A 27,635-nucleotide genomic window follows, 5' to 3' on the forward strand; every position below is an offset into this window, starting at 1 on the left:
ATTATGGACCGAAGCAACAAAAAATTCATTTCTATTTCGACTCTATGAAACATGCACAAAAACATTTGTGAGCGATGAACTTACAATGGCTCAAAATCAGCTGAAATCCTAGCCTGTTTTCGTTCACTTGGATGTTTGCCTTCCATAGATCTCCAAACCGGCTCAAACATGATTAGATCGATTTCCGTCCGGACATAAGACATAGTCATGTATTGTAAGTTGCATGGTTTATGAAGGAACCATCTTTTAGGGCTTTTATTTCAGTAGAAGGTCAGTATTCTTAAATCGGAATCTATCTTAGTTGTTTAAATTTTATCATCTTACCCTCATCATTCTCCACAGGTTCTTTTATATTCTTGCCTTCTTCACGGTGCAGACTTGAACGCCTTACCTGAGCTTCATTGTTGTGATGATTAATAGCTAATGAAAGTGAACAACATTATAGGTTACAATTATTCATGTAATTTGTTATAGACGTGGTTTGTAAAAAAGGACTTTCTACACAACGCAAGAAAGTGGTTCGACTTGTTCTTGCCTATCAGTAGCAACAATATATGTGTGTTTTGATGTGTTCAATTCAGTCTGTCAATTTCACATTACATCTTCCTACTGATACACAACTTTTCCGCTTTGCCCAGTAAAGTTCGTTTCCTTTCAGTTTACCTTGATTAAGACCGCGCTCCAACAGAGGCTCTCGGTTGTTCCAACGCCCACCAAAAAGCCATTCAAAAAGGGCCCCGCCAAAATGACGAACATTTGATACAATTCGCCTGAAGTTGACAAGCAGTTGCTGAAAAAATCGCTGAACGCGGATATTTGGAATCCAGGACATTTTGCTTGTTAGTGAAGTCGCGGTGTTCTGATGTGAATTGTGACCTTTCAGTCACAACGGAGTAAATAGGTAATTTATCTGTGCGTAATGCGAAATTCTTGTGCTCGAGTTTGACAAGCTACGTTAGTATTAAACGGATTAGTTCCTATAAATAGCAGATTAGCGTTAACGTTAATTAACAAATAATGAATGAGGCTAAGTATCTTAGGGAATTGTCAGAAATTAGCAGGGGGGAGGGGGGAGGGTGGGAATTTTAAATCGGGGTTCGGAAATGAGGTGACCCATCTCTGCAATGGGAGTGAAATTTGCTAACCCTCCCCTTGAGCTTGGCCTAAAATATCTTGACCCTCTCCACGTTACAGAATTGAAAGAAAAATGTTCCAGGCTCTTTAAGGTGCAACAAGGCAAGGCAACAAGTAAACAAAATAAAAGGAAAGCAAAGAAAGCTAGTGCAACAAGTGGAAGCTAACTGCAAAAGGGTTATTGCCGGAAACCATTGCACCCTTAGCAAGAGTAGCATGACGTTACAAAGCCTATTGGCCCGTTATCTCTTCATTGTGAAGTTTAAGTCGGCTCCTTAAAACACAAAGGCCACATATCCAATATGCCGTGGAGAAGGTATTGTTCACCAATGAATCACAGGACATCAAGCAATATCTACGCTTCAACTTAAATGGAAATCATGATGATGATGAAAGTGATTTTATCAATGCTGATGACAAAAATGATGATGATCAAGATGCTCACAGCAGCATTGATGGTGATGCTAAAGATAGTGATGAATAGGATAGCCAAAACTCTGATAACATTAAGTCTTCTTGACTGTAACGTTTTCAATTTGATCTATTTTGATTGATCACGATCTTTTTGGATCCGACGTTGAGCAAGATTGATCGTACACGGTTTTTGCAGTGGTTGTTTTTACCTTAACTAAACATTAATAACAACATTATTCATTCTTTCAATAAGACTCTATAGCTTTGTTATAAATGAAAAGTATAGATGTTTATTAAATTCTTGTAATAGTACTTCACAGTTTATATCCATAATGTTCCGTTGTTTTTGTTTTTTCTTTCTTGTTTGTTTGTTTGTTTGTTTGTTTTTTAACAAATAAAGAACTTCCTTTTTTTTCTGTGCGTGAACCTCTGCATGATCACAGGCATATATTTACATGACCCTCCCCCTTTTAACGGCCCATTTTTCATGACCCCTCCCTTTTCTGAGTCTCAAAAAATGTGACCCTCCCTCTGTTTCCACCCCCTACCCCCCTGCTAATTTCTGACAAGTCTCTTACAACAACTTCGATTACCGCGTCGCATCCGCCCAAAACTCATGGTTGCACGCTGCACGTTTGCCATTTTTTAATTTATTGCAATGAAAAGTGCACACACAAAAACCAGAAGGTTAGTGTTCAAGAAAATGTTTGCAAATCTAGAGATGGGCAAATTTCTCAGTAATACTGACCTCTCAGTTGTCTAATCATACAGCACCGGAAAACCCAGGTAAATCCGGCTTCGTTCGGCTTAAAACTACTCTGTGATAAAAAGAGTTGATGCAAACCTCTTAAAACTTCACAGACAGAACTAAAAAAAGAAAAAACAGATTAATTCACGCCCTTTTAATTTTTGACCTTAATCCTAAGATTCATTTCCAACTCAAACATTCAAATTACTTGTTCAGCCGCCACCTGTTAATTAATCAGGAACACTAAATACTTCAGACGCGTTTTTGGTATTCAGGCCTTAAAAAATCTTTCTTTAGCTCATGGATGACGTAGTCATGCCATGGGCTTTTGGAGGAACTCGAATGGCACTCGATCACTCACTCACTCACTCACTCACTCACTCACTCACTCACTCACTCACTCACTCACTCACTCACTCACTCACTCGATTCTCATTAATTTATTCATTGAAGTCAGATTAAACACTTTAGTCTTACTTCCCTTACTTAGTATTACTTTTGTTCCAAGTGCCTTTTAAGCATATATTTGGAATATTCTAGAGGCTACCAGTAAAGCGACTTTTTTTTCCCGACACATCAATTATAGAGATGGGTTTTGTTTAAATGGAAATATTCTAAAGAACACTGATAATATCATCTGCAAGAAATGGACTTAGAATTGTTAAAAGGACATTGAAATAATTGAGCGTGGATCATTGTTGTATATTTGGACGAATTGTGCACATTTGTTCCCGATAAAGAGCTATTGCAGCTTGACGATGGGATTTCGTTCAGCGAAAAGCGAATTAGCCAAAGAGCCTTATAATTACTGCAAAAAAACGGTCCCCGAATTGTTAAAGCGACGTTAAGGAGTGGACGAATCCATTCGACCATTTGTCTTCGTATGCAAAGAGGGTATGAATTAATGTTGTGTCAACTAGAAGCACAGGTTTTAGAACCAACAAGCACTACGCTATTTTGCTTGAATTCTTAGGTGATCTTTGCCTTAAAGTAGGCTTTTGTTTGTCGGTGATTCCATCAGTTTAGCAGTGCTATTAATGTAATTTCTACAAGAAATGCTGCGCTGGTATAAACAAGTCTCTAGAACATTCAGGTGGAGAAAGGCAATCGATACTTCGACTGCGTTTAAATTACTTGGCTGCACTAGGTCAGAGCACGTACTGCTTTGAGCTTAATCCGTTTTATTAAAATAATTTTTAGCTCTTGTCTATCAAAAGCGCGTTCTAAAGCAGTGTAATTTAGCCATATTAAAAAACGCCTGTACTCTGTATTTAATAGCTCGTACTACATATGCTAACCGTTACGTACTCTTTGTGAACGGCATATGGAAACATTTATTTAAAAGCATCGCACTTTAAGGAAACCTTCGAGGTCCATTAAAATAATTGTTTAAAACCACCGTTTAAATAAAACTCGTGCTTATGTAAAACTTGGCTATTTTACAAGGAAGTGCACTGTCGTTCGGAAAGTGTTTGACAGTCACATGAGAAAGCAAATTATTTTACAACTAAAAAGTGTTAATAATTGCTTTTAAAAGTGATCTTTGCTTTGTAAGTAGAAATGCTGCGCTAACAAGTTTCTAGAATATTCAGGTGCACATGCAATCGGATACTTCGAGTCACGCTGTATTTTGGCAAGTCCGTACACAATGAAACGTCCAAAAAGATTTTTATGTTTTTCTTTGATTATTGAACTGTCTTTTCTACACTAATTCAAATCATCCATGAGCTCGCTCCTAGGAGCCTTTGATTTTTTCTCGGATGTCTTGGGGAACGCTGGTCGTCTCGAAAGGGTGGCTTTTTCTTCTCATTCGAAGTTGCTGGCTACCCTGATAGGTCGGGTCGAAAGGTAGCCTTATTTTCGTCAAATTATTCTAGGGACGCTTCGTCTTTTGAAAAGATGTTGGGATTTCAACGACTTTAAGAGGTTTTTTTGGTGCGGTTGCACTAGACCTAGCCTGCGAAAACAGCCGTTTCTCCTCGCCCTCGCCGCTTGGGAAGCTTCTTTCGCAGACTACATTACCTTTTCCCCAAAGATTCCCAAGGGGCTGGGATCACTCCGGGTTTCGATCACTTTCATGTTTCCTGTTATACGCCTAATAAATTTATCGCGTTCGTCAGAACGCATCATAATCTAGTGTTCCTGTGGCACAAAGGCAGTGAGTTTCGAGCTATCACGGGCGACTGCCGATTAGCCGCCCCCATCAATTTTATCAGGGGCACCTTGGCCGGGAAACTGGACTCCTTTCGACTCGATTTCGTTTGCGTAAGTGACGGACGCGGATCCGTAATCAATGATTACCTCTAGTTTACTTAGGTTCGCCAGTTCTTGGTACGGTCACCGCAACAGCGCGTGCCGCCATATGCACTACTTGGGCCCGTAACAGCTCCTTCCCCCATGAGAGGGGACTACATCCTCTACTCTTTTCGAACCGGAGTAGGTGGCTTCTTTAACGTCCCACGGGATTTTCATGTGCAAGGGTTGTGGGACGAGGGCTACGGTTTATCGTCCTTATCCGAAAAGACAAGAAACTCTAACCGTCTGCAGATGTATTTCCAAATGCTGCACTTTCCTCTCATTTTTTTAAAGACCTTAGTGCTGGTCCGGCCTGGGTTTTGAATCAACGGCCTCCCGCTCGGTAGGCCGGCGCTTATCCAATTGAGCTAACCGGGCGACGATTAATTGCCCAAGGGGAAGAAACATCTTAAAGCCGGTTTCGAGGTAACGTCCTTGTACACGTTAAAAACAGACGTGAATAAATTGAAACGTTTTCAACCCAAATAAGACGTCAATTAACGCTTAGCAATAGCAATTTAGGACTTACTTTTGACACCTTGAAAGGAAACGTCGACTTCATTTCCGCTTATGAAAAAGGCAAATCATGCTGTTGCTCGCCAGTCAAAGCACGGGTCTACCAATTGATTCCAAAGACTTTATAAGGAAAGAATTCTTGACCACTGATGTTGAGAAAACTTCCGAGAGGAGGGTCTCAACGTGCTTACTTAAAAACATTTACAACAGCTTGAAATCTTAGAGTGGTTTTCGTTTGAGTGTCGTAAAACCAAAACCAAAGTAATTACTCTGGCCAATCACATAGGACACAGACAATACATTGAACCAATCAAAACTCGAAGTAATTACATGTGGCCGACGCAAAGCGCGGGAAAATGCATGCGAGCGCGTTACAATTGGCTTTGGTTTTACTTCTGATTGGATGAAAAGGTGGCGCGAATCTTTTAAGCCAATCGCATCGTGTAGAAAGTGCAAAACCAATTACTTTTCGACACTCAAATGAAAACCGCTCTATTTGGTTATCGCAATTTTGAAGTCTTTACAACAATTGCGCGGTGGTTTTGGCGCCAACATGAACACTGCACCCTACAAATGTGCAGGAATTTAGGAAAAAAATCGGCAAACCTCATTTAAGAAGTGTGATTCTTTTTTCCTATTAATGAAAACAGTCGCTTTTCCCGTGCAAATCCTTAAGTTTCGAAAGCTACGCAACATTATTACTGACGCTGATAATTTGAGCTTGGACTACCTGTCGACGAACAATGACGAGATACAAACCACCTTTCCTTTCACCCACGATAACCCACAACTTAAGAATCTTTTCGGATGCCAAACAAAAGACAAATCTAGGCAAGTCGGCTAGTTACGTTAACAAATCTATTGATCACAGTTATTATTATTTAATAATAACCAAACCTTCTCTAATTACAGTTGCAACTTATGTCTCACTATCACACCCTTCCTCTCAATGAAGGACTCATGAAGAGTCTTGTTTCATTTTTTAAAAAGAGAAAACATCAGATTATTAATAACTTATTTTAAAAGGTTGTATAGTACTTTCTAAAATTTTCTCTAATTCAATATGTATCTTAATTTTGTAGCACGAACATTACGAAAGGCTATAGCTAATGACAACTACAGCTGTTTTACCTGGTTTAAGATCCAGGGTGAAATACAACAAACTCTGGAGGTATAGAATGTAGATATTTTAAAGGTACTCTTGAAAACAGCTCTGTGCTGGACAGTTAGGCATTCAAAGGCAGCTTCCAAAACATGTGGTCAGACTCAATCAGCCTCATTTAAGGCTCCAAAAGTCCAAGGCGTTTTCTGTTGTTGTTAGAACATCATGTCCTACTACAGTTGAGAATTTCGTCGGACAAGGGGCACTTTTTAGTCAGACATTGACTATTGTTATTCGCAGCTGAACTATTTAACTACTGAATAACTCAATACTAAGATTCTTAATCATAATTATTCTTGTTTGGCCTCTTCATCTTGTTCTTGTTTCTCTTGCTTTTCTTCTTCACTGTCTTTTTGTCCCTCGATGAAAAACAATGGCCCTCCCTCATAAATATCGTGCAAGAATCTCCAGGTCTCTACCGATAAATGTCCGTAGTCTGAATCTAAAACAGACATGGATAACATCAGCATATAAGCTCATATACTCTCTACTTTTGTCACGTTCCTGGCGCTTTTGCGGCTACGCCACACCAGTTCTTGTCCACACACTCTCTTCTCTGTAGAGCGGGCCTCTTTTTGTCGTAGGGAGGCTGGGGAGAAAAATAAAGCGCGCGGGGCACGATGGGAAGGGGAAAGAGAGAAGAGAGACCCTCCCGCCTTTTCTCTCTTCCCATCGTTCCCCCCGCGCTTTCCATTTCCCCATTATTGTTATTTTTATTGGGACACCCAGCGGAAGCCTCTGCGGAGAGAGCTCCACCCAGGCGTCTGAAAACCAACAAAAAACCCTAGAGGAATGCACAAGCCTGTCTCAAGTGTACAGAGAGTAAAGGAAGAATGGAGCAAAAAGATAAAGAACGAAAGAAAAAAAGAGAAAAGAAAGAAATAAAGAAATGGAAAGTTTGGAAGAAGGGGCGAAGGATCCTGTGAGAGGCGGTGAGGTAACTTGTACTTTTTTAAAGAACAACTGTAGCCAGGTGTAAATAGTCAGTACTAATTATTCCGCACACAATTTTATCGGTAAATATTTGGAAAAATTTTGCAATATACTTACTAGCTCTCAGTACTTTGGTGTTGCCTTTCACAAATAAAATGTTGCTGTTGTCGATGGGCCCTGGAGGATCTAATGTAATGTATATGTATTAAATAAAGTTTTTCTAGTATCACCGTACTGGAGTGCAATGAAGTTCCCACAACAATAGCGAGCTTAAGCAACAACGATAGCGACGCCTACGAAAACGTCACTTAAAAAGTGAATTCGCACGGCTTCAAATTCCATCTCGTTTAAATCGTCAAATGCTGGCAACTTTTTTTAGAGTTGAATTCTAAAGGACTGTATCAAAGTTCAGGAAAAGAGAAGGAAAGTTGTTGTCTTGTGTTCCTGTCTTCGACAAAACTTGAAATTGGTCACTTTCACGTTGTAGTCGTGCAACGACGGCTAAGAAATGTACAAAAAAAGCGAGATGCACGTGCAAAGTTGTTGTTGTTTTTTTGCCGTTCTCGTTCCCCTCGCCGTCGTAGTTGCTTAAGCTCCCTTATATCTGACCATAATTGTGCTCATAAATATGTGTCCAGCACATCACATACATAAAACATAGCATTCACCAGAGAAGGTCAGAGAAGTTTTCGTTTCTTCTTTTTCTTTGTCAAGCTGTAGCCCAATATAACTATAAAAAGATGAATTTCTACCTTCTACGAAAAAAATGTCAACTACCACAAGGTGTCAAAACCGTCACGGTTGGATACATCACGTTTCACTTCTCACTGTCCTTACTCTAAAGAACTGTCAAAATTATTTACAAAAATGCTGAAACAAAAGAGTTATCTGGCGAAATATGTTGTTTATCAATATCAAGCTTGACGCTTTCCCATCGATTTGGTTCCCTTCTGTGCCAGGGCGTACTGTACTTTAAGACAGTTTTCTGCAAGAGTGTCCAGCTTTATTTTAAGATCGGTCGTCACCGACATGAACTCTAAATTAATGTTACTCCCGAGAGAATCTCTCTTTCAGTTAGCAATTCGCCACCTTAAAAAACGAGGAGGAAACTGGGCCGAGTTAATCTTCACAAAGACTTCTGGGATCGTTACTAGTGACGTGTCGGTCATCTATTGGCCAATTTTTGTCCCTGTCCCCAGTTACAGTCCCAGAAGTCTTTGTGATAGAAAAAGCTACCTCGGCCCAGTTTCTCTCTCGTTTCTAAGGTGGCGGATGACATGACGGTGAAGCCAGCCTACCATCTTCTTGTCCTTTGACAAACATCTCCCACTGTTTAAACCATCGCATGCTGATGCAGTACATGTCTACATTGTCAATGGCTGGGTAGTCATAGTTAAGCTGATGAGAAAACGCAAATACACAACATTAGCCCGTGATGCTAGATCTATCGAGGGCTGGGGACTGACATCACGTGACAAAACTCGATCAACTCAGAAAGGTGCCGCGATGGCATTGAAATCTTCCGCGTTATAAGCTATCTTTTTTTCAATCAAAGAGAAACCTTTTTAAATGAAAGATATATTTGCACATTATGCGGTTTTCCCATGCGCATCGACAAGAGGCTACATCAAGGAATTAAAACGTTTTCAGGAACATTTCAGACTGGGAGAGCGCCCTTTTACCGAAAAACGAAATTATTAAGGCTGTATTAAATATTTAAACGAACCCTTTTAAATGTTTCCATTTCCCACTGTCGTCTTCTTTCAAGGTCATCAAGAGCTTTCTAACAGAGAAAACAAATGAAAACATCAAAAGTCTGATGTGCTGCTTTCTGTAATACTCATCCTACAAAACCAGGGTTTGGAGTTAAATGCATGACTAACGTCAAGCCTTATAGACGGTTAGCAGTCCTCTATTTTTCCTTTAAATCATCGAGATTAATCACTTCCTGGACCTTACCGTAACGCGCGGCCAGCTTGCTTTCACATGTACCGAGGGGGTGGGCCCCGGCGTTCATGGCCCAAACCGTCTCCCGCCCCCTTAGTAGATTTGATACTCATCCCCAGGCTACACTCGGTGCATTTGAAACCAAGATGGCCGCCCTTAAGGGTAGGTGCTCGATCGCGGCGATCTTACCGAAAAATGGGGAAATGTGAATAGTCCAGAAGCTGAACGGCCCTATCTCGAAATTGTTCGAGAAGGTGAAGGAACTTTGTGTGCGGCTGGTAGTGTATTGCCACCGCCACCCTGAACAGCCCGCCAACAAGTTTGTATTAAGAGAACCAAAACATGACAGACAAAATTCTGGACGGCCTGCAAAGTCTTTGCTTAGTGTTTTAATGGAAGACGCGTAGCTAGAGTCTCGGGAAGAACTTGCAAGCCTGCTGACTGATCAAAAAGTGTGACGCGTCAGGCACAGGGACTGTCTTAAAAGCAGAGGTTTCGAGTCGGTGGAAGCCGGATGATCACGGTCAGGGTTGGAATCTAAGGTCAAGCTGCATAAAAACCAAGGAAGGCCGTACAGCGTCGGTCTGACGTTCAGTCTGGCCAAACTCTATACTTTCAAACCAAACTACAGCAGTTAAGTTTGATTCTAGATTGACGCTGTATTTTAAGCATCTTGCTCCAGGGCATTATTCATTATTCTATTCGACAGCTTAAGAGAGAACATGAACTTTGAAATTTTTATACCTTGCAATGTGCACACATGCTCAAAGTTGTAGCCGAAGGACCTCCTCCAAACCTACACACAAAATCATCAGTGAGTAGATGAGCAAAATTGTGGCTAATGAAGGTAAGAAATGCTCAGTCGAAGCTGCAGTTAGACTGCGGTCTTCCCTTTCTCGCAACATCCACATTCAGTACGCTTCACGATCAGTCACATGAGTACTGAACACACAAATTGTGTGTTTTCACATGACGACATGGCGGCCATATTTGTGTCCCAAACCAGTCCTGTGGGAGTTGAACTCTTTTCTTATGTAAACAATTTCCTTTGTTCCAATAAATTTGCATAGATGCTGGCCACGTGAGTGAAAACACAGAATAGAATTCTGATGACGTACGAAAAGACCACCTCTCTCTAGACAATTATTGTACTCACCTGGCCTGGAGATGTCTCCAAACTGATTCAGGAAGAGGAACAGTTCTTTCATGAATTCTTTCCATATTATGTGGATGAATAGCTGTGAGAATGTATCAAAGTCTCATCATTACAGTGTAATTGCTCTATATACGGGACTGTTTATTGGAAGCTATCGGTGTCTTCATTGGCTATTACAAAGTTGCGCGGGAAACTGAGTCAAAATGTCTCCCTTAAAACAGCTCCACAGAGCGACTCAACACAACACTGACTAACCTGGCAAACATCGAAAAACGATAAAGCTAAACAACGAAGTGTTGTATACTTTAAGAACTTTACCACAAATAATCATTTGTTTTTCATTACTTACCCCCGTGGGCACACATGAAGTCTGTGTTTGTAATTGGACCTGTGAAAGAGGTCATGATAAAAAGTGTTAAGCAAGAACAAATACCAAATTTTTTGGCCATTGCAAATTCACGGAACAGTTTACGTTACTTAAAATATGTACACTACTGTTGGACATTTTAAAAAATGCAATGTTCATGCAATTTCTTGACCGGCATATGGCGATGTAGTGACCCATTAAACAGTTGAACCTCTTCACAACAGCCACCTTGGGGACAGAAGAAATTAAAGTGGCCTGTGTAGAGATGTTTAAGCAAAAGTCAATGTATGGACTTACCGACAAAAACAGTGGCCGTTGCAGACAGGTGGTCATTAGGCTGATTTAGCAACAGAACGCGAACGTCATTTCACGACGGAAAAGCGCGCGAAAATGACTAAACTCGACTTCCGGTGTCCAATTTGTCGCTCTGCCATTGGTCAAGCCAGTTGTTTGATTTGCGCGCGCCGTCGTCAACTGACGTTCCCGTTCTGCTGGTAAATCAGCCTAATAATGATAGGGAGGTGGCCGTTAGTGGCGGTTCGAGTGTAAAAAGCCCAGCTGATCAGAATTACCTGGCTCCATGCAAGACTGGAACTTTGTCAGCCATTTCTTGGACACAAAATGCCTCGATTCACTGTCCTAAAATGTAACAAGAGAGTCTTAGTAAAGGATAGCTTGAGGAAACAGGCGACATTTCACGACGCAACCACTGGTTTCCCCGCGACGTGACGTCAGAAGAACACAGAAATTCCATACTGATGACGTGTCACAGATCTAAGTAGTGCTTCTGGTTGGACGTGCCGCGAGGGAAATTTGCTTCTACCAATCAGAAGCACTATCCAGGTCTGGGTAGTGACACGTCATCAGTAAGGAATTCCTGCGCTCGTTTCTCAGACGTCATTTCGCGCGGAAACCGTTGCTGGCATCGCGAAAACTCGGCTGTTTTTGTCAGGCTAAGTAAAGGTCGGATTGGTTAGGAGATCAAAGAGAAACATGACAAATATTCTACACTTCACCTGTGAATCTTTCAGCAAATTGAAAAATCTTTGACGTTCTTTGGTAGCTTCACCGCTTGATTTTCTATTTTTAAAAAAATAAACCAGGTTGAAATAATTACAAGTAACAAATAATTGATGTTTTCTCGCAGAACATATAGCAATTTGGTTGCCAACCAGGAAGTAGTATTCATCTTCAAAGTTGGAATTGTGTGAACACAAGATCAATTTTGAGTACAGAGTAAACACACAACACCTTCAAATTAATTTTAACAAGCTAATGTATTAGGTGATAAATGTTTTTAGTTATGCTAAGGAATGAAATTGTTGGATTAATCACTTCTATGTATGTCTAGCCGATTTTTTGAAAACCAACCTAGAGAAATTTGCAGTCATTTGAGTAAGAAGGAGCCAAAAAGCATGTTTCTTAGCTTAGCCCGAGAAGCTCCAAAATCACAGTAACAAAGGAAAAGGAAAGGAGAAAAACAAAGAGCGAGGAGAAGGAAAGGAGGAGAAGGGAAAAAAGCAATGGTTGTACTCTTAGTTTTTATAATAGCTACTTTGTAGAATAGTTTTTGACCGAAAAAAACTGTTCGACGTAAAAGGTCCATTCGGCGATAACGTTATAAAAATCCCGGTAAGATGTAAACTCCCAGAAACTGACCTGTAGAATAACACGTACGCTTCTACATCAGACACGTATGAATCAGACACTGGAGGGAAACACAAAACGCTGATCAACAATTACGAAAATGTTAAAAATTTCTAAAGTAGCGATATTCAAATAGGCAAACATGCCGAAGTTTGATAATTTCACTAACATGTAACGAGATCAAATGGGAACCAGCTGTGATCTTTCCTCAAATTAACTTCCCATCATATGCTCACAAGCAAACCATCCGTTTAAAATTTCTTTTCTCTCTCAAACCACCAAAGGAAAACCAACTACTTAGACTTTCTCAAAGTCCTTCGCTTCTCATTTCCGGTTCCGGTAGTTAGCTCTCTCGCTCGCTTTTGCCACAGAAAACATAAAAAATCTACCGTTCGCGCTTCACGCTCGCGAAAATATTTGAGCTCGACTCGTAGGCAAGTCTACCAACTACTATACGTGGAAAAAAGTAAGTACAGGTATTTATACTGAAGGAGGTTAAGCCCTCCTCCGAAAGCAAAATGATAAAACTTCTTACATTTGATAACCTGTCCTCGCCACTACGACATTCTCGCTAAAACTCGTAGTAGAATGCCAACGGCTATTACTTTTTCCCGCCAAAATGACTCTAGCTCACACGCGAGCAATACTCAGTGTTGAGAAAATCTCGTACTCCTAGTCGTCCTCGTCTCAGAATCTAAAGCTCTCTAATAATACCAATACATGTAGCTGGTTATGCAGTATTTGTATGCTTACCTTCACTGACCCAAGAGTCATTAAACTCATACCACTTTCCATTGATGTAGTTCTTGGCAAAAGACACATAATGACCAGCTACAAGGAACAGTGTGATAAAAAATGTCATGCCTAATGCTTGTAGTTTATGAAAATGAATATTTCTTTGCCTCTGATCCTCAAAGTTTGATTCTCTTTGTGCCTTTATTAAGCATACTTGTACCAACTTAAAAGAATTTTTATATCATAAAATCCATAACTACTTAAACATATTTAATATAAGTTGAATCTCTCTTAAAGGAGACCTCTATAAGACACCTTACTGAAACGGACACCTAGAGTTGGTCCTTGCCCTTCTTTACTCCCTTTATTTGACTTTCTATAACTGATGGACATCTCTGCAAGACCGACACTAAGTTCTGGTCCCAAAGGTGTCCATTTTAGACAGAGTTGACGTAAACCGATAAAAACAAATTAATTTTACCTCCAACACTTCCATGATGAGTAATAACAGCGACAAGATCATAAGTTGTACATTTTTGCATTGGCTCCAATCTGTTAAAATCTGAACAGTATGATATAGTACATTTTAACATATCAGATTTATTTGTTTCAACAGTGATAGGAATAAACATACTCTCTACTCATACTGAACATACATGGAGTAAAAAAAAAATACTACCCACAACCCTCATCCTCAGCCTTTTACTTCTACCCAAAACACACTCAAACCCACAGTCAACTTATACAACAGTAACATCTACCAATACTTCCTGCATCTACTGTTATGGCCGACAAGAAAAGCCGGCAATCCTAATATCTAGGTTGCTGTTATGCATGTGTGGCATGTATGTAGCCAGCATTTATTTAGACTTCCATTAAGATTGAACAGAATACACAGAACACAATCTGATCACGCACATTTGGACCTTCTGTCATTCCTAATCTGATCACGTGTTTGTGACCTTCTGTCACATGAAACTCAATACACAAAGCAGTGTTGCAGCAAGAGTGTTTTGACCTTCAATAAGATTGATCTCACCCACGCTCCCTTACTTTGTTTAATGATTACTTTTTCTATACTACTTTGACCTGCAGCTCTAAATTACACAGAATTTGTTTAATGATATTTCACACCTTTTACCATGAAGGGCCTCATGTCCAATCCAGTCAGAGGAAAAGAAATGAAGTGATTGATTTTGGAAGAGAAGTACATTTCATGCTTAAACCGCTTCAAGTGGATGCACAAAATCTAGAAAGAGAAAAAGTGAACAAATTTGCTGGAAAATGAGTTGTAAGAACTAAATGACTTTGCTTCTGGGTGAGTGTTACATACAAAAAGATGCCACTTAATTTTTTTTTCACATTACGTAGCACTACTGTAACACCAGCAACATCAGGTGTGCTGACATTGATATTCACCAAAGTACAACATAGTGTTAGATTCATAGGATCAAACTATAAAATAGGGAGTCAACTTACCTCAGGAAGGTGCATCACTTTACAAAGCTTGATGCCATTTCTTAACCTAAAATCAATGACAAGTTTCAACATTTAAGCAAAAAAAAATTCAAAAGACAAAAGGAATAGTTTCTCACTGAAACATCAAAGAAAATAAAGCAGCGGCTTACTTTTTGCACTTTTCACAGCTGTACATATTGTCCCCTGAAGAACAAACCAAAAGAAAAGACAACAGTAATCAAAAGGGAATAAGTTATTTTAAAAAATTTAACGTTTTAATAAATAAAAAAAAGCTTGTTCACTATGGGCTGGCACTTTGCTGCAGTGGAGAGGTTAGCATGTCCCAGTGACCACAAGGGCTATGCCGGCTTAAACTCCAGCCCCTTGCAGGTTTAAATATATAAAAGATTGGTTGAGGGATAGAGACCAGAAAAAGAACAGCCCCTAGCCCTCAAGGTTGGGGATTGAGGTTTGAAGTTAACCACCCACTCTTGTAAAACCAGAAATGGTTACAGAAATGCAAGCAAGAAATTGAACAATTTTGGGGTCCGAGGAAGGGCCAAGCCAAACCCTTCTTGACGAGAAAGACTCAATTTGAAAGGAAGAGCTGGACTGATATTCAGTTAGGCAAAAGCAAGCCAGAATGGAAAAATATTGTTTGCACCCTACGTGTCACCGGGACTGTGAGAGGAATATGATGATAAAATAATCCTGGTAATAAAATATCCGTATTTCTACCTTTTCATAATACTGTATGAAGTACCTTTAAGTTCATCAGCAGAGAAGAAAGCTGAGAGGCAATCCTGAAGTGTAACCTGAGGACCCAGAAACCACCTGTCAAGATACAATAAGTAATAAATTTTAACAGTCAGTGATATAAGTTTACACATCCTGTCATTCAAATAACTAAGAATCTTAAGGATTTTTCCCATAGTACCTTCTTAGCCATTCAAATATAGACGCTATCCAGCCTTTGTCTCGTTCCACATCCATCGCAGATGAACATGATGCAAGTGGAGTACACTGAGATGCATGAAGGACAGTCAACTCATCCTTGCCTGACAGTGGAATAATACAGGCATGAAATCAGTAACAGAATTAAGTAACTCTTCAGTACAACAAAATTTACTCAGTTGGTATAGAGCTTAATTGCAAAGTAGGAGATCAAGGGTTCAATTCCCAGGACTGGACAACTATTCAGGGTTTTAAAATAACTGAGAAATGAAGGTACAATACATGTACTTCCTTTGCCTTGGAGACGCCTTCATGCGGCTCAGATGACCACACAACATGGTATTCCCATTTCCACTAGTGTCCTCAAAATAGGACTCTCAAAGTCTATTTTTTATGGCCAATCAGAAGCACTGGCTACTTTCCTCAGAAAAGTGCGCTACTTTTTCCCTTCATCGAAGTAATATTAAAGAAAGATTCTTTGCTGATACAGAAGGTTACCTGTATCAAACTACTGGTAGCTGTCTACTTCAAATTTTAATGAAGCCCTTGAGAAATGCTCCAATAGAGGATTTAAGTTTCTCAGACTTTCAAATGCTGAAGAATAATGTTGAAATGCAGATTCAACAGAAAATAGAACGTTTTAGCATTGACCATAGACCATGAGTACAAGTTCATGTCCTCCTGGTTCTATACAACCTCATAATTACCTACTGGTAAAATACATGGTTTTACAATGTATAGTAAACGCATGCAGCACAAATGAGCACAAGAAAAAAATATTTACAGGAATGGAATCGATTGGAATGAATTAATGTACAAAACAACCTTTTGAGCAGTTTTAAGTTCTGTGACACAAAATGTGCAACAGAGACAAATGATTGTCATAAAGAGGTGGCTGATAGTAGAGATTTGACCAAAGTACATTTAGTTAACTACGAATAAATATCATTCTTACCTGGAATTGGCAGAGACACATCCTGAAACGTTTCTGCTCTTGAAGAAACCTTCATTTTGTAAATGAAAAATATTGACTTTTTTAAGCACAACAGTAGACATAGTTAACCCTAGTTCCCTCTTGTGGCTCTGTATGTGATTACAAGTCATGACACCACCAGAAAAATACCTGAATAAGTCAAATTGGTGTGGGTTCACCTCAATTCCTGTACTGTGGCAAGAATTCACTCTAGTGCTAAATCTTCCAACAGTGTTAATAATTATTATAGTAAACAGAGAATAACCACTCATTTTGGTATAAAATTGGCCTCCCCATGGATTGGAACAGGATGTGTATTTTTTTGTCAATCCAAGCTGGTTATGTCACACTAGAGATGAAACATGTAAACCAGATATGAAATTAAGTGGTCATTCCAGAATGGAATTTGTACTAGTGAGAGTTTTTTCATGTAAAGACCCCTTTAGTTATATTATTTAAAGATAATGTTGGTTACCCTGTGGCATGTTAAACACTGCACTGAGCTCTGAATTGTGCCATCAAATAAATCTGTTACTATGCTGCTGTAGTTCACTGGCACCTTCTTTTTCTCACCTAGGAAAAAGAACAGGGCAATTACCTTGAATATCAAAACTTTTGACAGTTAGGGATTCATTTCCACATCTTAGATGCTGTAATACTGTTATTGCCGTTTTTTAGATCAATATTTATCCAGGGGCATCCAATTTAGCAGAGCTAGTTTAACTGGAGCCCTGACACAACACAAAAACACAGACAATAAAACATTAAAACTAGAAAATTAATCAAGTTACAAAGGGAACATAAACTGCAGGCATTACTGTTTAAAATGGCGCTTTAGCTTGATTTTAACTTTGTTGTGAGTCTCTACGTGCCTAATGATTCTCGGTAGGGTGTTGTAGGTCCGAGCACAGTTTATTCTGAAGCTACCTTGATATTTAGTAGTTTTGCGAAGGGACGGCGCAGCAAATCACGTTTTGTAAAGGACTATAATCACTTATGATTAATTATCATGTCAAAATTAATATGAATAACTACCCAGTTTGTTTCCTGCTAGTGAGGATTTTCAAATATCTGCCATGTTGGATGAATTACAGTTAAATAAATATAATACATAAAAAAATAATAATATTTTTATTATATTTACTTGTCTCTTTTCTTGGCTTCTTTCTGGGTTGTTCAGCCTGGCAAGGCTGAGAGTGGGCAGTGGGCGTTAGCTTCTCCTTTTTGCCTTGTTCAACAGGTTTCTCTTCCCTCAATAATGCACTGTCATCAGCATCCATATCCTCATCAACCTGCTCACTTTCACCTTCACTCATGCACTCATCTTCAACTGACACTGTTATATCACTCAGATTAACAGCATCATGACTTGTTTTCATTTGTCTGGCATTGCTTGTTTTGTGTTGCTCTTCTTGGCAAACTTGTTCTTTGGTTGAATTTGTATGAAGTGGTTTATCATCCGCAGTGTCTTCTCCACTGTCAGAGTACATCTCTACATCATCATCTACTAAGACAAGGAAAATCAAATTGAAACTGAGGTTGTTAAATTAAAATAAAATATTGATAATATAAATTACCCTACACATGAGAAACTTTTATTTTCTTATCAAAATTTCTAGAAGACCATGCCAGTTGTTTTGTGACAAATACAATAATTATTATATTTGTATTATTATACTGATTTGTATTGACAATATAGAGCAAGGCTGTGCAAAAGTTGGGTGCCAGGGGCCACTGGGTTCTGCTAGAGCACAGCCTTGATAGAGGGTAACCGCCCAGCCCCATGTAAGCAGAAACCCTTGGGACAAGAAAGTGACAATATTTTGATGTTGGCCACTCTTGGGACCTAAAGGGTTAAGTAAATGCTCACTGAAATGAGGTGTGCGCGAACAGAAAAACCCATTAGCAAGGTTTCAACTATATTACAATAATTGTAACAGCGAATGGTGGTACATGATATTTGTGACAATAAAAGCAACAAAATGTTTAATCATACAGGAAGCTGAATGACTCATAAGTATCTTACAAAACGATCACCACATATGCCCCTTAGAAATCCATAGCACGAGAAAAAAAACTGAAACAAATGGCTTACAAAAACACTTGAGAACTTGGAAAAAACTTGAGAGAAACTTGAAGTTATTTCACGGTCGCCTCATGCACACCAATGATGAGGCCCCGTACGCATGCTCCTAAAAAAGCAAGGGAGTAAACCCGCTGGTCAGGATACCAGAGGTTACAACAATACCTTTGTGTACATTCTCATCATATGACAAACTTGTTCCTCCTAGCAGTCTCTTATTGTGATGGTTTGGTTCATCATCATCGCTCTCTGACGACGCTGAGTCTTCTGCAAGAGGTGGCAGAGGCTGCTTCAGCTCCTCATGTAACTGATCCATAATGCAACGTAAAAACTCCTGAGCATCCTAAAATGGTAATGCAAAATGATAAAACAGTGATTCTCAGCTCAAAATTGGTTAACAGTTGCTCTAAATGAGCACAGTGGAACTCTGATGAGATGAAGTGATAAGCAAATGAAAAATGATATTTATTATTGTTAACAATTATTGTTATTTATGTGTTTCATGTTTGTTACGATGAGGATATGACCTTTCTCTGGGCTGTGCTCCAAAGGCACCAGGCTGCTCCTGACAACACACTTCTTCCTTTAAGCATGAAACACGCTTTTACCATTTTGCACAAAACACTCCCATTCCCAAAATATGGCCATAAATGTCTCAAACTGTAAACCAAAGATAACAATGAAGAAAACAAAGGGACACAAACTTCTTTTTGGAGTTCATTGAACTGGGAAAACAGGACTTCCAAAAATTAGACATGCTCCATTGCATATTAACTTAACTGTCTCCTCCCTAATGGGGCTTTACAGCAACAATCACATTTAAGAATTATCAATCTATTTACTTACCAACCCAACTTCCTGGAAACTTTTTGTACACTGTGAACTTGAAACCAGTGTGAAAGATAAATTAGGGCATAAAATTATTATCTGAAAATCAATTGACACACCTGTTGCCCATAACCTCTGAACTGTGGGTTGACAAGTCTTACACTACGCAGCAGCTGAGAAGGTACAACATACTTTGGTCTGAAAACAAAAAAATGAGTTATGCATGGATATGGAACATGTATGTAGAAAAGCAGACCAAATTCTGAGGGCTAAATTATTTGACTACATTCAGATGACAAACCTTTTGGATTTTGGAAAATTTACCAGTGGCATCATAGCAGGGAATCATGTCACTAAGATTATAAGTTGCCAGGTAAATGCATCGAGTAGGCAGGAAATCAAACAGTTAGGGATTTCTTTTGGTTTTATTTTGATTCTATTCACCTGTGAAATTAGCTACAGGTCATGTTCATAGTAGCCAGGGGAAATCTCCCCTCCCCCCCAATCAGCCCTTAATAGGGAGCTTATGTAACAATGATGGCGACAACGATGAAAATGTCACTTACACAGTGAAATCTCAGTACTTCAAATCTTATTGTGCTTATTCTATCTCGTTCAGTTCGTCAAATGTTGGTAATTCTTTCTGGAGTTGAATTTTAAAACACCGTATCCAAGTTCAGGAAAAGAAAAGGAAAGTCATGGTCTTGTGTTCATGTCCTCCACACATGTGAAATTAGGCATTTTCACGTCTTGGTCGATGGCAAAAAAATGTACAAAAATATGTCACGCACATGCAGAGTCATTGTTTTGCTAATCTTAACCTATTGCTTTTTTTCGCCATTTTCACTGACGTTGCCGTCATCATTGCTTGAACTCCCTATCACAGCCCTGATCACAGTCAATCCGTTGAGTATAGGGGTTAAAAAAACAACAACAAGTTCATACTACACCTTTTCCTAGACCATAATTCATTGATTAAAGACAAATAGTTTCTAGAGACAGCAGTGTTCTTGGTTTCTTTTGCAAAACTGCCACATTCCAAGAAATACTGTGTAAGGGGTGGGCTGAAATTGAAGTACAATAATAAAGCTGTCAGCAGGGCATCACCAAAATGCTTGCTGTATAGAACACTGATAATAAGCTGTTTGATTATCAAATAGTATTTACGGAGATTTTCAATAATTATAAGTGTCCATGTCTTAAGACTTTACTAAATCGATTTGGTTGGACCAGCTTTACAGAAGTTTTAGCCTGCCAGTTTGCAATTCATGAAAGACATTGTCTGTAGCTTCAGAATGCAGGAAAACTCATCTCTGCCCTACAGAATTTCAGCCCTCGGACTCCCCTAGGGGCACAAGGGCCTTGCCAATTCTTTGCCTGGGTGTCAAACCCAATTGGTCTCCTGGTCAAAACCTTAATGAAACCGCAGGTCTTAGCTTTACAGCAACCTGTCACCATAACAGCTTGTCTGCTTGTCAGTGAGCACATCATCTTGTCAATCTGACAGGCATGACGTGTCCAATACAAGAACTTGGGCTCAATACAAGACAACATGATTATAATGATTAATTCCTAATTTGGGAGATACGTCAATTTAGCAGAGCACATGACAGTGCAATACTTGCTTGTGTCCATTTACACTCAGCCTTTATAAAAGCTTTTCATACATATAACAAAAATAATGCCATACTCATTTTTCATATCTTTTTGGTTATCGTTACTCTAAGGCCATCAATCCAAAAGTAAAAAACTTCATGGTTGAGTTTTGTAAGATGATATAGTTACCAGTTTGATAGAGCCTGCAGGGCAGCATTCATGTAACATGTATTTCCAATGTTTGCTAAGCCACACAATCCTAAAATAAAATTTCTTTTGTTAATACAGTGCCTGTATTAGCTACTATGATGGACTCTGCAATGTTTAAGCAAGATGGGCATCTGTGTGTACTGTAAATGTGCAGCTCTTGGAGAAAAAAAATTGTTTATGATCTTTGTTCCATAAGCTACTGGCTCAAGATCTGAGGTGCAGGGCGTGTGATCATCAATTATATTTCCTGGCCTGAACTATGACATGGTTACTTATATTATGATCTTAACCAAAATGCAAGAGCCTTTATTCTCGACATTTTGAGAGGTTATTTCTAGTGGATCCTTTCATTTGACCCTTTAAATGCAAAGAGTGACAAACATCAATTTTCTTCTAACATTATAACTGATACTAAACCAAGAGAAAAGGTTATGAGAATTGATAATACGATCACTAAAGCAAAAAGTAATGCTCTGATGTTTTTCTCCCAACTAATGCAGTAACAAACTGTATAAAGGTCAGTTTGGAGAATTTGTATGCAGATATTGGGGCTTATGGGGTTAATGTTCATGGTACAAATAAGAATAAAATATTTACTATCTCACCTCTTGGTTTCAAACCTTTTTCTAATTCAAGAGCATCTTCAATGTCAAGGACTTCATGAGCCTAGGGAACAATATTAATATCGTGAAAACAATCACAGACAGAAAGGTAATGTCTTGCTTGACAATAGCACTCATATAATAACCCATCGACCAAAATTATGTTAAAATTCACAAACTTTTTTCCACTGACTATTGATTGTTATTTTATCAAGTGATTCAATCCCCCATCATCTATCTCGGGTGACAGAAATTTTGAGTGCGCCCCCTAACTGTTAAGTAGGAGATGATAAATGTACCTTTGGCCTTGGAGAACTAGTGACTTCACTGTTGGCTGAGCCTGATGATCCATCAGATGGCTGCACCTCAGAATGGCAACTAAAACACCACATGCTGAAATCTTGAAGTCGTAAGCACAAGTGATGCTTTGATTCCTGAAAAAAAAATAGAGAAATAATTATCATAACAAAAATGAAATTTAGTGTCAAAATAATACTATATGTAACAAGAGGTTATTTCAGTAGAAAACTATCATTTTTTTTGCATTATCCAAGAGAAATAGTCAAACTAAGAAGTACCATGATATGTTAGTAAAAAGATTGATTTCACTAAAATATTTTACCTATCTTCCACTTATCAAAAAATAATAGCTTCTGTTCTACTGTTATAGTGTTACTGACAATAGACACTACCAATGCCTGTATTCACCGTCACACTATCAAAAGCAGAAATTGAAATCACCCTTAATCAAGAATCTGTTAGACGATACACTGTTTTCTGCAAAAACTGCATACAGTCTGGCCAAGATTTAGGAATGGCTGGGTTTTACATATGAGATACTCAGACAAATGTTTTAGCCATATTATTTATCACAAACTTGGATTACCCAGTTTCTAGTGAAAGCAAATAGCCATCATCCAAGAGCCAGTAACATATTAGCAGAGGAAAGCGTGTCCAAGCAGAGCCCCATAGATAAGAAAATTTGGTTCTCTATCCATCCAAGAAATTTTGGTCGTTGCATGACCGTGCACATGTTTGACTGTCCGTGCATTGGCTCAGGTGTCAACACATGGAGGTTATAAAATTAATATGTTTTTTTGAAGTTACCTGCTGACAAGTTACTAGTTTTTCAACTGATGGCAGGACCAACTCCAAGTGGATTTCTTTCAATGGTTACAAGTTTACGGCTTGAAGTAAGTTATAAATTTCTCAATGGGAGCTTCGCTTTTAGCCTATGCTCAATCTATATAAAATTATTATACTTATTACAACATGAGAACCATTCATAATAATTATACTGAAAACTTGAAACTACTCTCAGTAACATTTAATCTGGCATGATACAAATGCATGGATATTTAAAAGTTCTTTGTTACAAAACAAAGAGCTTTATAAAACTGAAATGACTATAAAAATAAGTATGAAGCTACAACCACACAAAGACTGATCATTTTTATTTTGAAATTTGATAACACCAATGCAAATGAGCAATAAAACTGAAAGTCTCTTTTTTTAATTGTTGCAGTAAAGACATCTAAGAGGGAACAACCTAAGACAGTATACCTGACTGTGAAGCTCAATGTGATTATTCCCAAATCTTCCACACCCTACAAATGAGCAACACTTCTGAAAGAAAAAAAATAAGAACACTTGGGTTTCAATAACTTCTGAAGATGTCTGCACTAGCCAAAGTACATGGACAGTTGCTGGCAGGGATGAGATATTTCCAGTAAACATTACATTAAAACAAAACAAAGTGATTGGTAATGATTAGGGGTGTAACTGACAGTATTCTTTGCTGACACCTCTGTTAACAGAAAAGACATACCGGTATATAAAAAAATTTCTCCTGAGAGAACATAATATTATATATATTTTTCTTCCCTGAGCAAATTTGAAACTCATGAGAGCTCTACTCCTGTGATAGGCTTAAAGCTCCAATTATACATATAAAATATAAAAATATACATATACATATAAAATTCTCACAAGACACCTTGGAGGAAAATTAACTAAACCACGTTGGAATCACAGTATTTCAAACCTCCAAGAAACATGGAAATTCAGATAAAAAATCAGAAGTTTACAGTGTTTGGATGGTAAAAGGAATTTTAAAGGAATTTTTAGGTTAAAATAAATTCCACTATACATAGCAGTTTGTCACTCACCTTTAAACAAATCCAAAGGTCTGATCCCGACTTCTCACATTGATCACAGTGCCCCTGCCAAGCAAACCAATAAGATTACTTGTTGGTTCACTGGTGTGTATACTATGTTAACAAATCGCAGTATCTTCAATTTCTACCAAGATTTGAAGTGAGTTGCTTCGGAGATTCCTCCATTTGTAAACAAGTGTAAGAAAACAGCTATAAGGTTTAAATATCATTACACACTGCCAGCCCAGTCGAACCTCCCGACCCCTCAGATGGCGCCTTTAGGACAAGAGGAAATTTTCACTTAAAACAGGAAGTTAAAAATGTATGATTTGTATTTTGCTAAGACCTTGAATAAGTGGGTGTCCCTTAGCAGACGTTTGAGTGTTATGTACCAGGTAACAAGACCAATATGAATAAGATCTGGGGCCCATTTTTTGAAAGTTGCAGTAACTTTACAAGCCCAAAGATGGGTCAGTTCTACCATAGCCCCTTAACCAGTGTATTAATGCAGCATGCAAAGAAAGTAGTGTCCAATAGCCCACAGCTAATGAATGTTGCTATCGAGCTAGTGCATTCTGTGTTTACCTTGCCCAACAGGCAGTGATGTTTTTTGAGGAATTCGAATAACAACAGAACTGTGAAGTCAATTCTACTTGTCAAAAAGCTTTTGGGACTAGATGAAATGATGTCTGGGCTAGTAAATGCTAGCTTCAGCTTGCCCAAATGGCAAGCTGCAAGAATGATTTTCTTTACACCCTAATTAATGTTTCTTTACCTGATAATTTTATTGTATCATTTTTAAAACTATTTAACTCTCAATCTTGACTGTAAACATGGCAAACATAAAACAGCCTTTTGGGCCTAGTAATTATTGAAACCTTCAAGAAATTGGCCACAGGCCTGGTTACCATGACAAGCCATTTGTTGTAAAGAACCTATTGGCATCAAAGATTGTAGAACAGATACTGTCAATGTTTAAGTACAGATTTACTCTTGTTTTCCCCTTTATTCATTTAAGCAGTATCTTTTTATCTTAGGCATTCATTTGCATAGTGAAATCTTTTTTTGATCAAGCGGGGGGGTGTTATAACGAGAAACTAGATACCACCCATTAAAAAAAAAACGGTTTTGTTACAGGTCTTTAAAGAACCAAAATTTTACTAGGACCTTCATCAACCGGCCATGTGTAACCTTCAAAAGGTATTCACTTCATGAAACGTATTCATTTACCTAAGAAACATGAGCTGTTTAATAAGAACTCAACAACTTTGAATGTCTTCTAGTGTTACAGATTGAATTGGAATTTGCAAGTGTTGATTTTTTTAGAAGAGATGGAAACAGGAGTGTCCAGTGAAATATATCTCAGAGCAAGAATAAGAACAAACAACTAAACCCACATGACATATAATAGGATGCTGATGCCATAGGCAATTAACTTATTACTAGCAGGAGGGAAGCGCTTTCACCATTATGCCATCTCTGCTCTCGAAAGAGAGAAGCATACATTGTCTGTATTTTTTTTATATAACTTATAACAATATGGCAAAGTGAAAAATAAGGTGAAAATGCCAAGGAAAAAAATTAACAAAAAAATTCAATTTTCTTTCTGTAAAATCTAAGATTAGTAGCACACAAAATTTCTGCCAAAGTGGTTTCATTTGAACGGTAACAACATGGAACATCCCCGCATTTCAAAATTAAAGCCATAAATCACCCTGTCATAACTTGCTATAAAATGAAAGAGTTAAAATACAGCAAAGTATCCTTTCTCATTTCAGTTTGAAGTGACACATGAAATAAATTTGTCCATTAAAAGAAGTAATTCATAAGTAAGGAATTTCTGAATGGTAAGCACAAAGAGAATAAATTTAGCTATATCTAAGCTTCAAAAAAATGTTTTCGATGAGGACAGGTGCAGTTTGTGACTTAAAAATAATTATCAGTCCATGGCAAATACTTTAGTGTATGGTGATTCTCATCTGGTTTGGAAAAATAATATTATTTCTTGATATGCAACATGGCACATTCAATAAAAATATATATGGCATAAACAATATAAATCATTAACGTGGCTGCAACGTGCCTGTGAATGTTTGCTGTAACGCTACTACAAACCTCACATATAAACTTTTGTCTCTCAATCTTTAGAAAAGACCAATGCAAATTACAAGAACAACTTAATCTTTGGCAATGCCTTAAAACACTGAGTGTGCCTTCCTGGCCTTTCAAACAAATATTCAAGCATTAAAATATTTATATTTTTAATTTTATATATACACACTTCTGTATCTTTGAAAGAAAATCAGGCTTTCCATGTACTACAACTACAAATTATGAAACCCAGCTGTGTTCGCCTGTAGCAAGCAACATTTAGATCACGAATAGTTTATAACAAATTAAGTTTACTTTGTAGGGAGATAAGAAAAGCCTGCAAACACTAACAATATTTTTAATTACCTTAAAACTGACAAATAGCGTAAGGTTTTGTAACCAAAAAAAACATAATTAAATCAAAACAATCACTTACAAATCTATCTATGACAGAGGAATTAGCCAAGGCGTTACTATTATTTCGTTAATTTGTTTCACCATACAGCGAATTCACAGCAATGGATATGCTTTTATCAATTGATGTTCCATTGTCAAAATGACTAAGCATAAAATTAATCAACTTACATGTGCATCACTCATTTTTTTCCTCTTGATCTCCTCCACGTTAATTTCTTCGAGAGAATTCAAATGAGGACAAGGCGGCATTTTCTTGTGAACTTGAACCACGAACTGAACACCTCCAGAGAGGATACTTTGTAGGGCATGTATCGACGTGATCGCTGTCCGGATCAACAGAACAGAAATTGCAAAGAGCACCTTGTTCTCTTGCGTGATCCAAACAGCTGATTATCTCCTTCAGTAAAGAAACGGTATTATCCAGTATTCTATTGCAAACAAATTCCTCAAAACGTTCATCAAACAAAGCGGTGCCCTCTCGTGTTCTTCACATTGTTCCGGCATATGATACAAGCTATCGATTTGATATTAGAACTTCTAGAATAGATCAGTTTTAAATAAAGGCAGTGGCCAGTTTGAAGAAAAATTTGAGCAGCAAAAAAACAGAACTTTTTCCCCCACGATTCAAGAATAGCAAGAGGATAACTTTTCGCTGTTTTCAGGCAGTAAACAGTTGTTCTTGATCAGGAACCATCGAAAACCTGCACATCGTCCGCCATATTTTCCCTGAAGCCTAACACCCATAATGCATTTCGATATTTTGGTAGAACACGTACCCACCCCCATGGACATCGAGCTGGCGCTGGATTTCGAAAAATGATCAAAAATGGGATTTGTTGTTGTTTGTTGTTTGAAAAACGTGCTCAAATATTTACCCATTCGAAGTATTTGATGGAAAACTAATGGACCACAATCAAAACATCGTGGCTAAAATAATTTGCACCAAATCCAGATTTCCAGAAGGAAGGAGATTATACAAGCAAGTTTTTAAACCTTGGGGATATACATTGCGTAGGAATTCGTGAAAAATGGGTACAACCGTGCACTCTTCTATTGACTTGCTTTAGTTTTTGTTTTGTTTTGTTTTACGTCTTCTGTGGTATGACTTATTCGGGAGACGATCATTGCCAAGTGTTTCTTCCGGCGGTGTTGTGGATAAACACTCAAATTTTTAAATTTCCCATCAACTTGGTGCTTTACTCCCAAAAAATAG

The 27,635-nt window shown here is 38.3% G+C and overlaps 1 protein-coding gene across 2 annotated transcripts; it reads right to left on the minus strand.

The window, feature by feature from the left end:
• Positions 1–5,943: 5,943 nt before the first annotated feature.
• LOC140936793 (ubiquitin carboxyl-terminal hydrolase 20-like) lies at positions 5,944–27,147 on the minus strand. 2 transcript variants are annotated; one of them, XM_073386279.1, is made up of 29 exons: positions 26,591–27,147; positions 23,927–23,980; positions 23,322–23,384; positions 22,058–22,192; positions 21,762–21,822; positions 21,136–21,205; positions 20,301–20,414; positions 19,470–19,548; positions 18,688–18,865; positions 17,584–17,946; positions 16,915–17,012; positions 16,422–16,470; positions 15,450–15,570; positions 15,276–15,346; positions 14,683–14,716; positions 14,534–14,579; positions 14,189–14,303; positions 13,536–13,616; positions 13,073–13,150; positions 12,332–12,380; positions 11,689–11,752; positions 11,245–11,311; positions 10,655–10,693; positions 10,306–10,387; positions 9,894–9,945; positions 8,929–8,985; positions 8,501–8,600; positions 7,320–7,388; positions 5,944–6,711 (listed from the first exon to the last, which is right to left on the minus strand). In XM_073386279.1, the coding sequence occupies exons 1-29, from the start codon at positions 26,669–26,671 to the stop codon at positions 6,560–6,562; spliced, it is 2,622 nt and encodes an 873-aa protein (XP_073242380.1). In that variant the 5' UTR covers positions 26,672–27,147; the 3' UTR covers positions 5,944–6,559. The 2 variants fall into 2 exon arrangements, with proteins under 2 accessions (XP_073242380.1, XP_073242381.1); XM_073386280.1 differs by having other exon boundaries at positions 5,946–6,711; positions 17,584–17,943.
• Positions 27,148–27,635: the final 488 nt, after the last annotated feature.

The sequence above is a fragment of the Porites lutea genome, chromosome 5 (assembly GCF_958299795.1).
Source record: "Porites lutea chromosome 5, jaPorLute2.1, whole genome shotgun sequence".
In the NCBI taxonomy this organism is placed as follows: Eukaryota; Metazoa; Cnidaria; class Anthozoa; order Scleractinia; family Poritidae; genus Porites; species Porites lutea.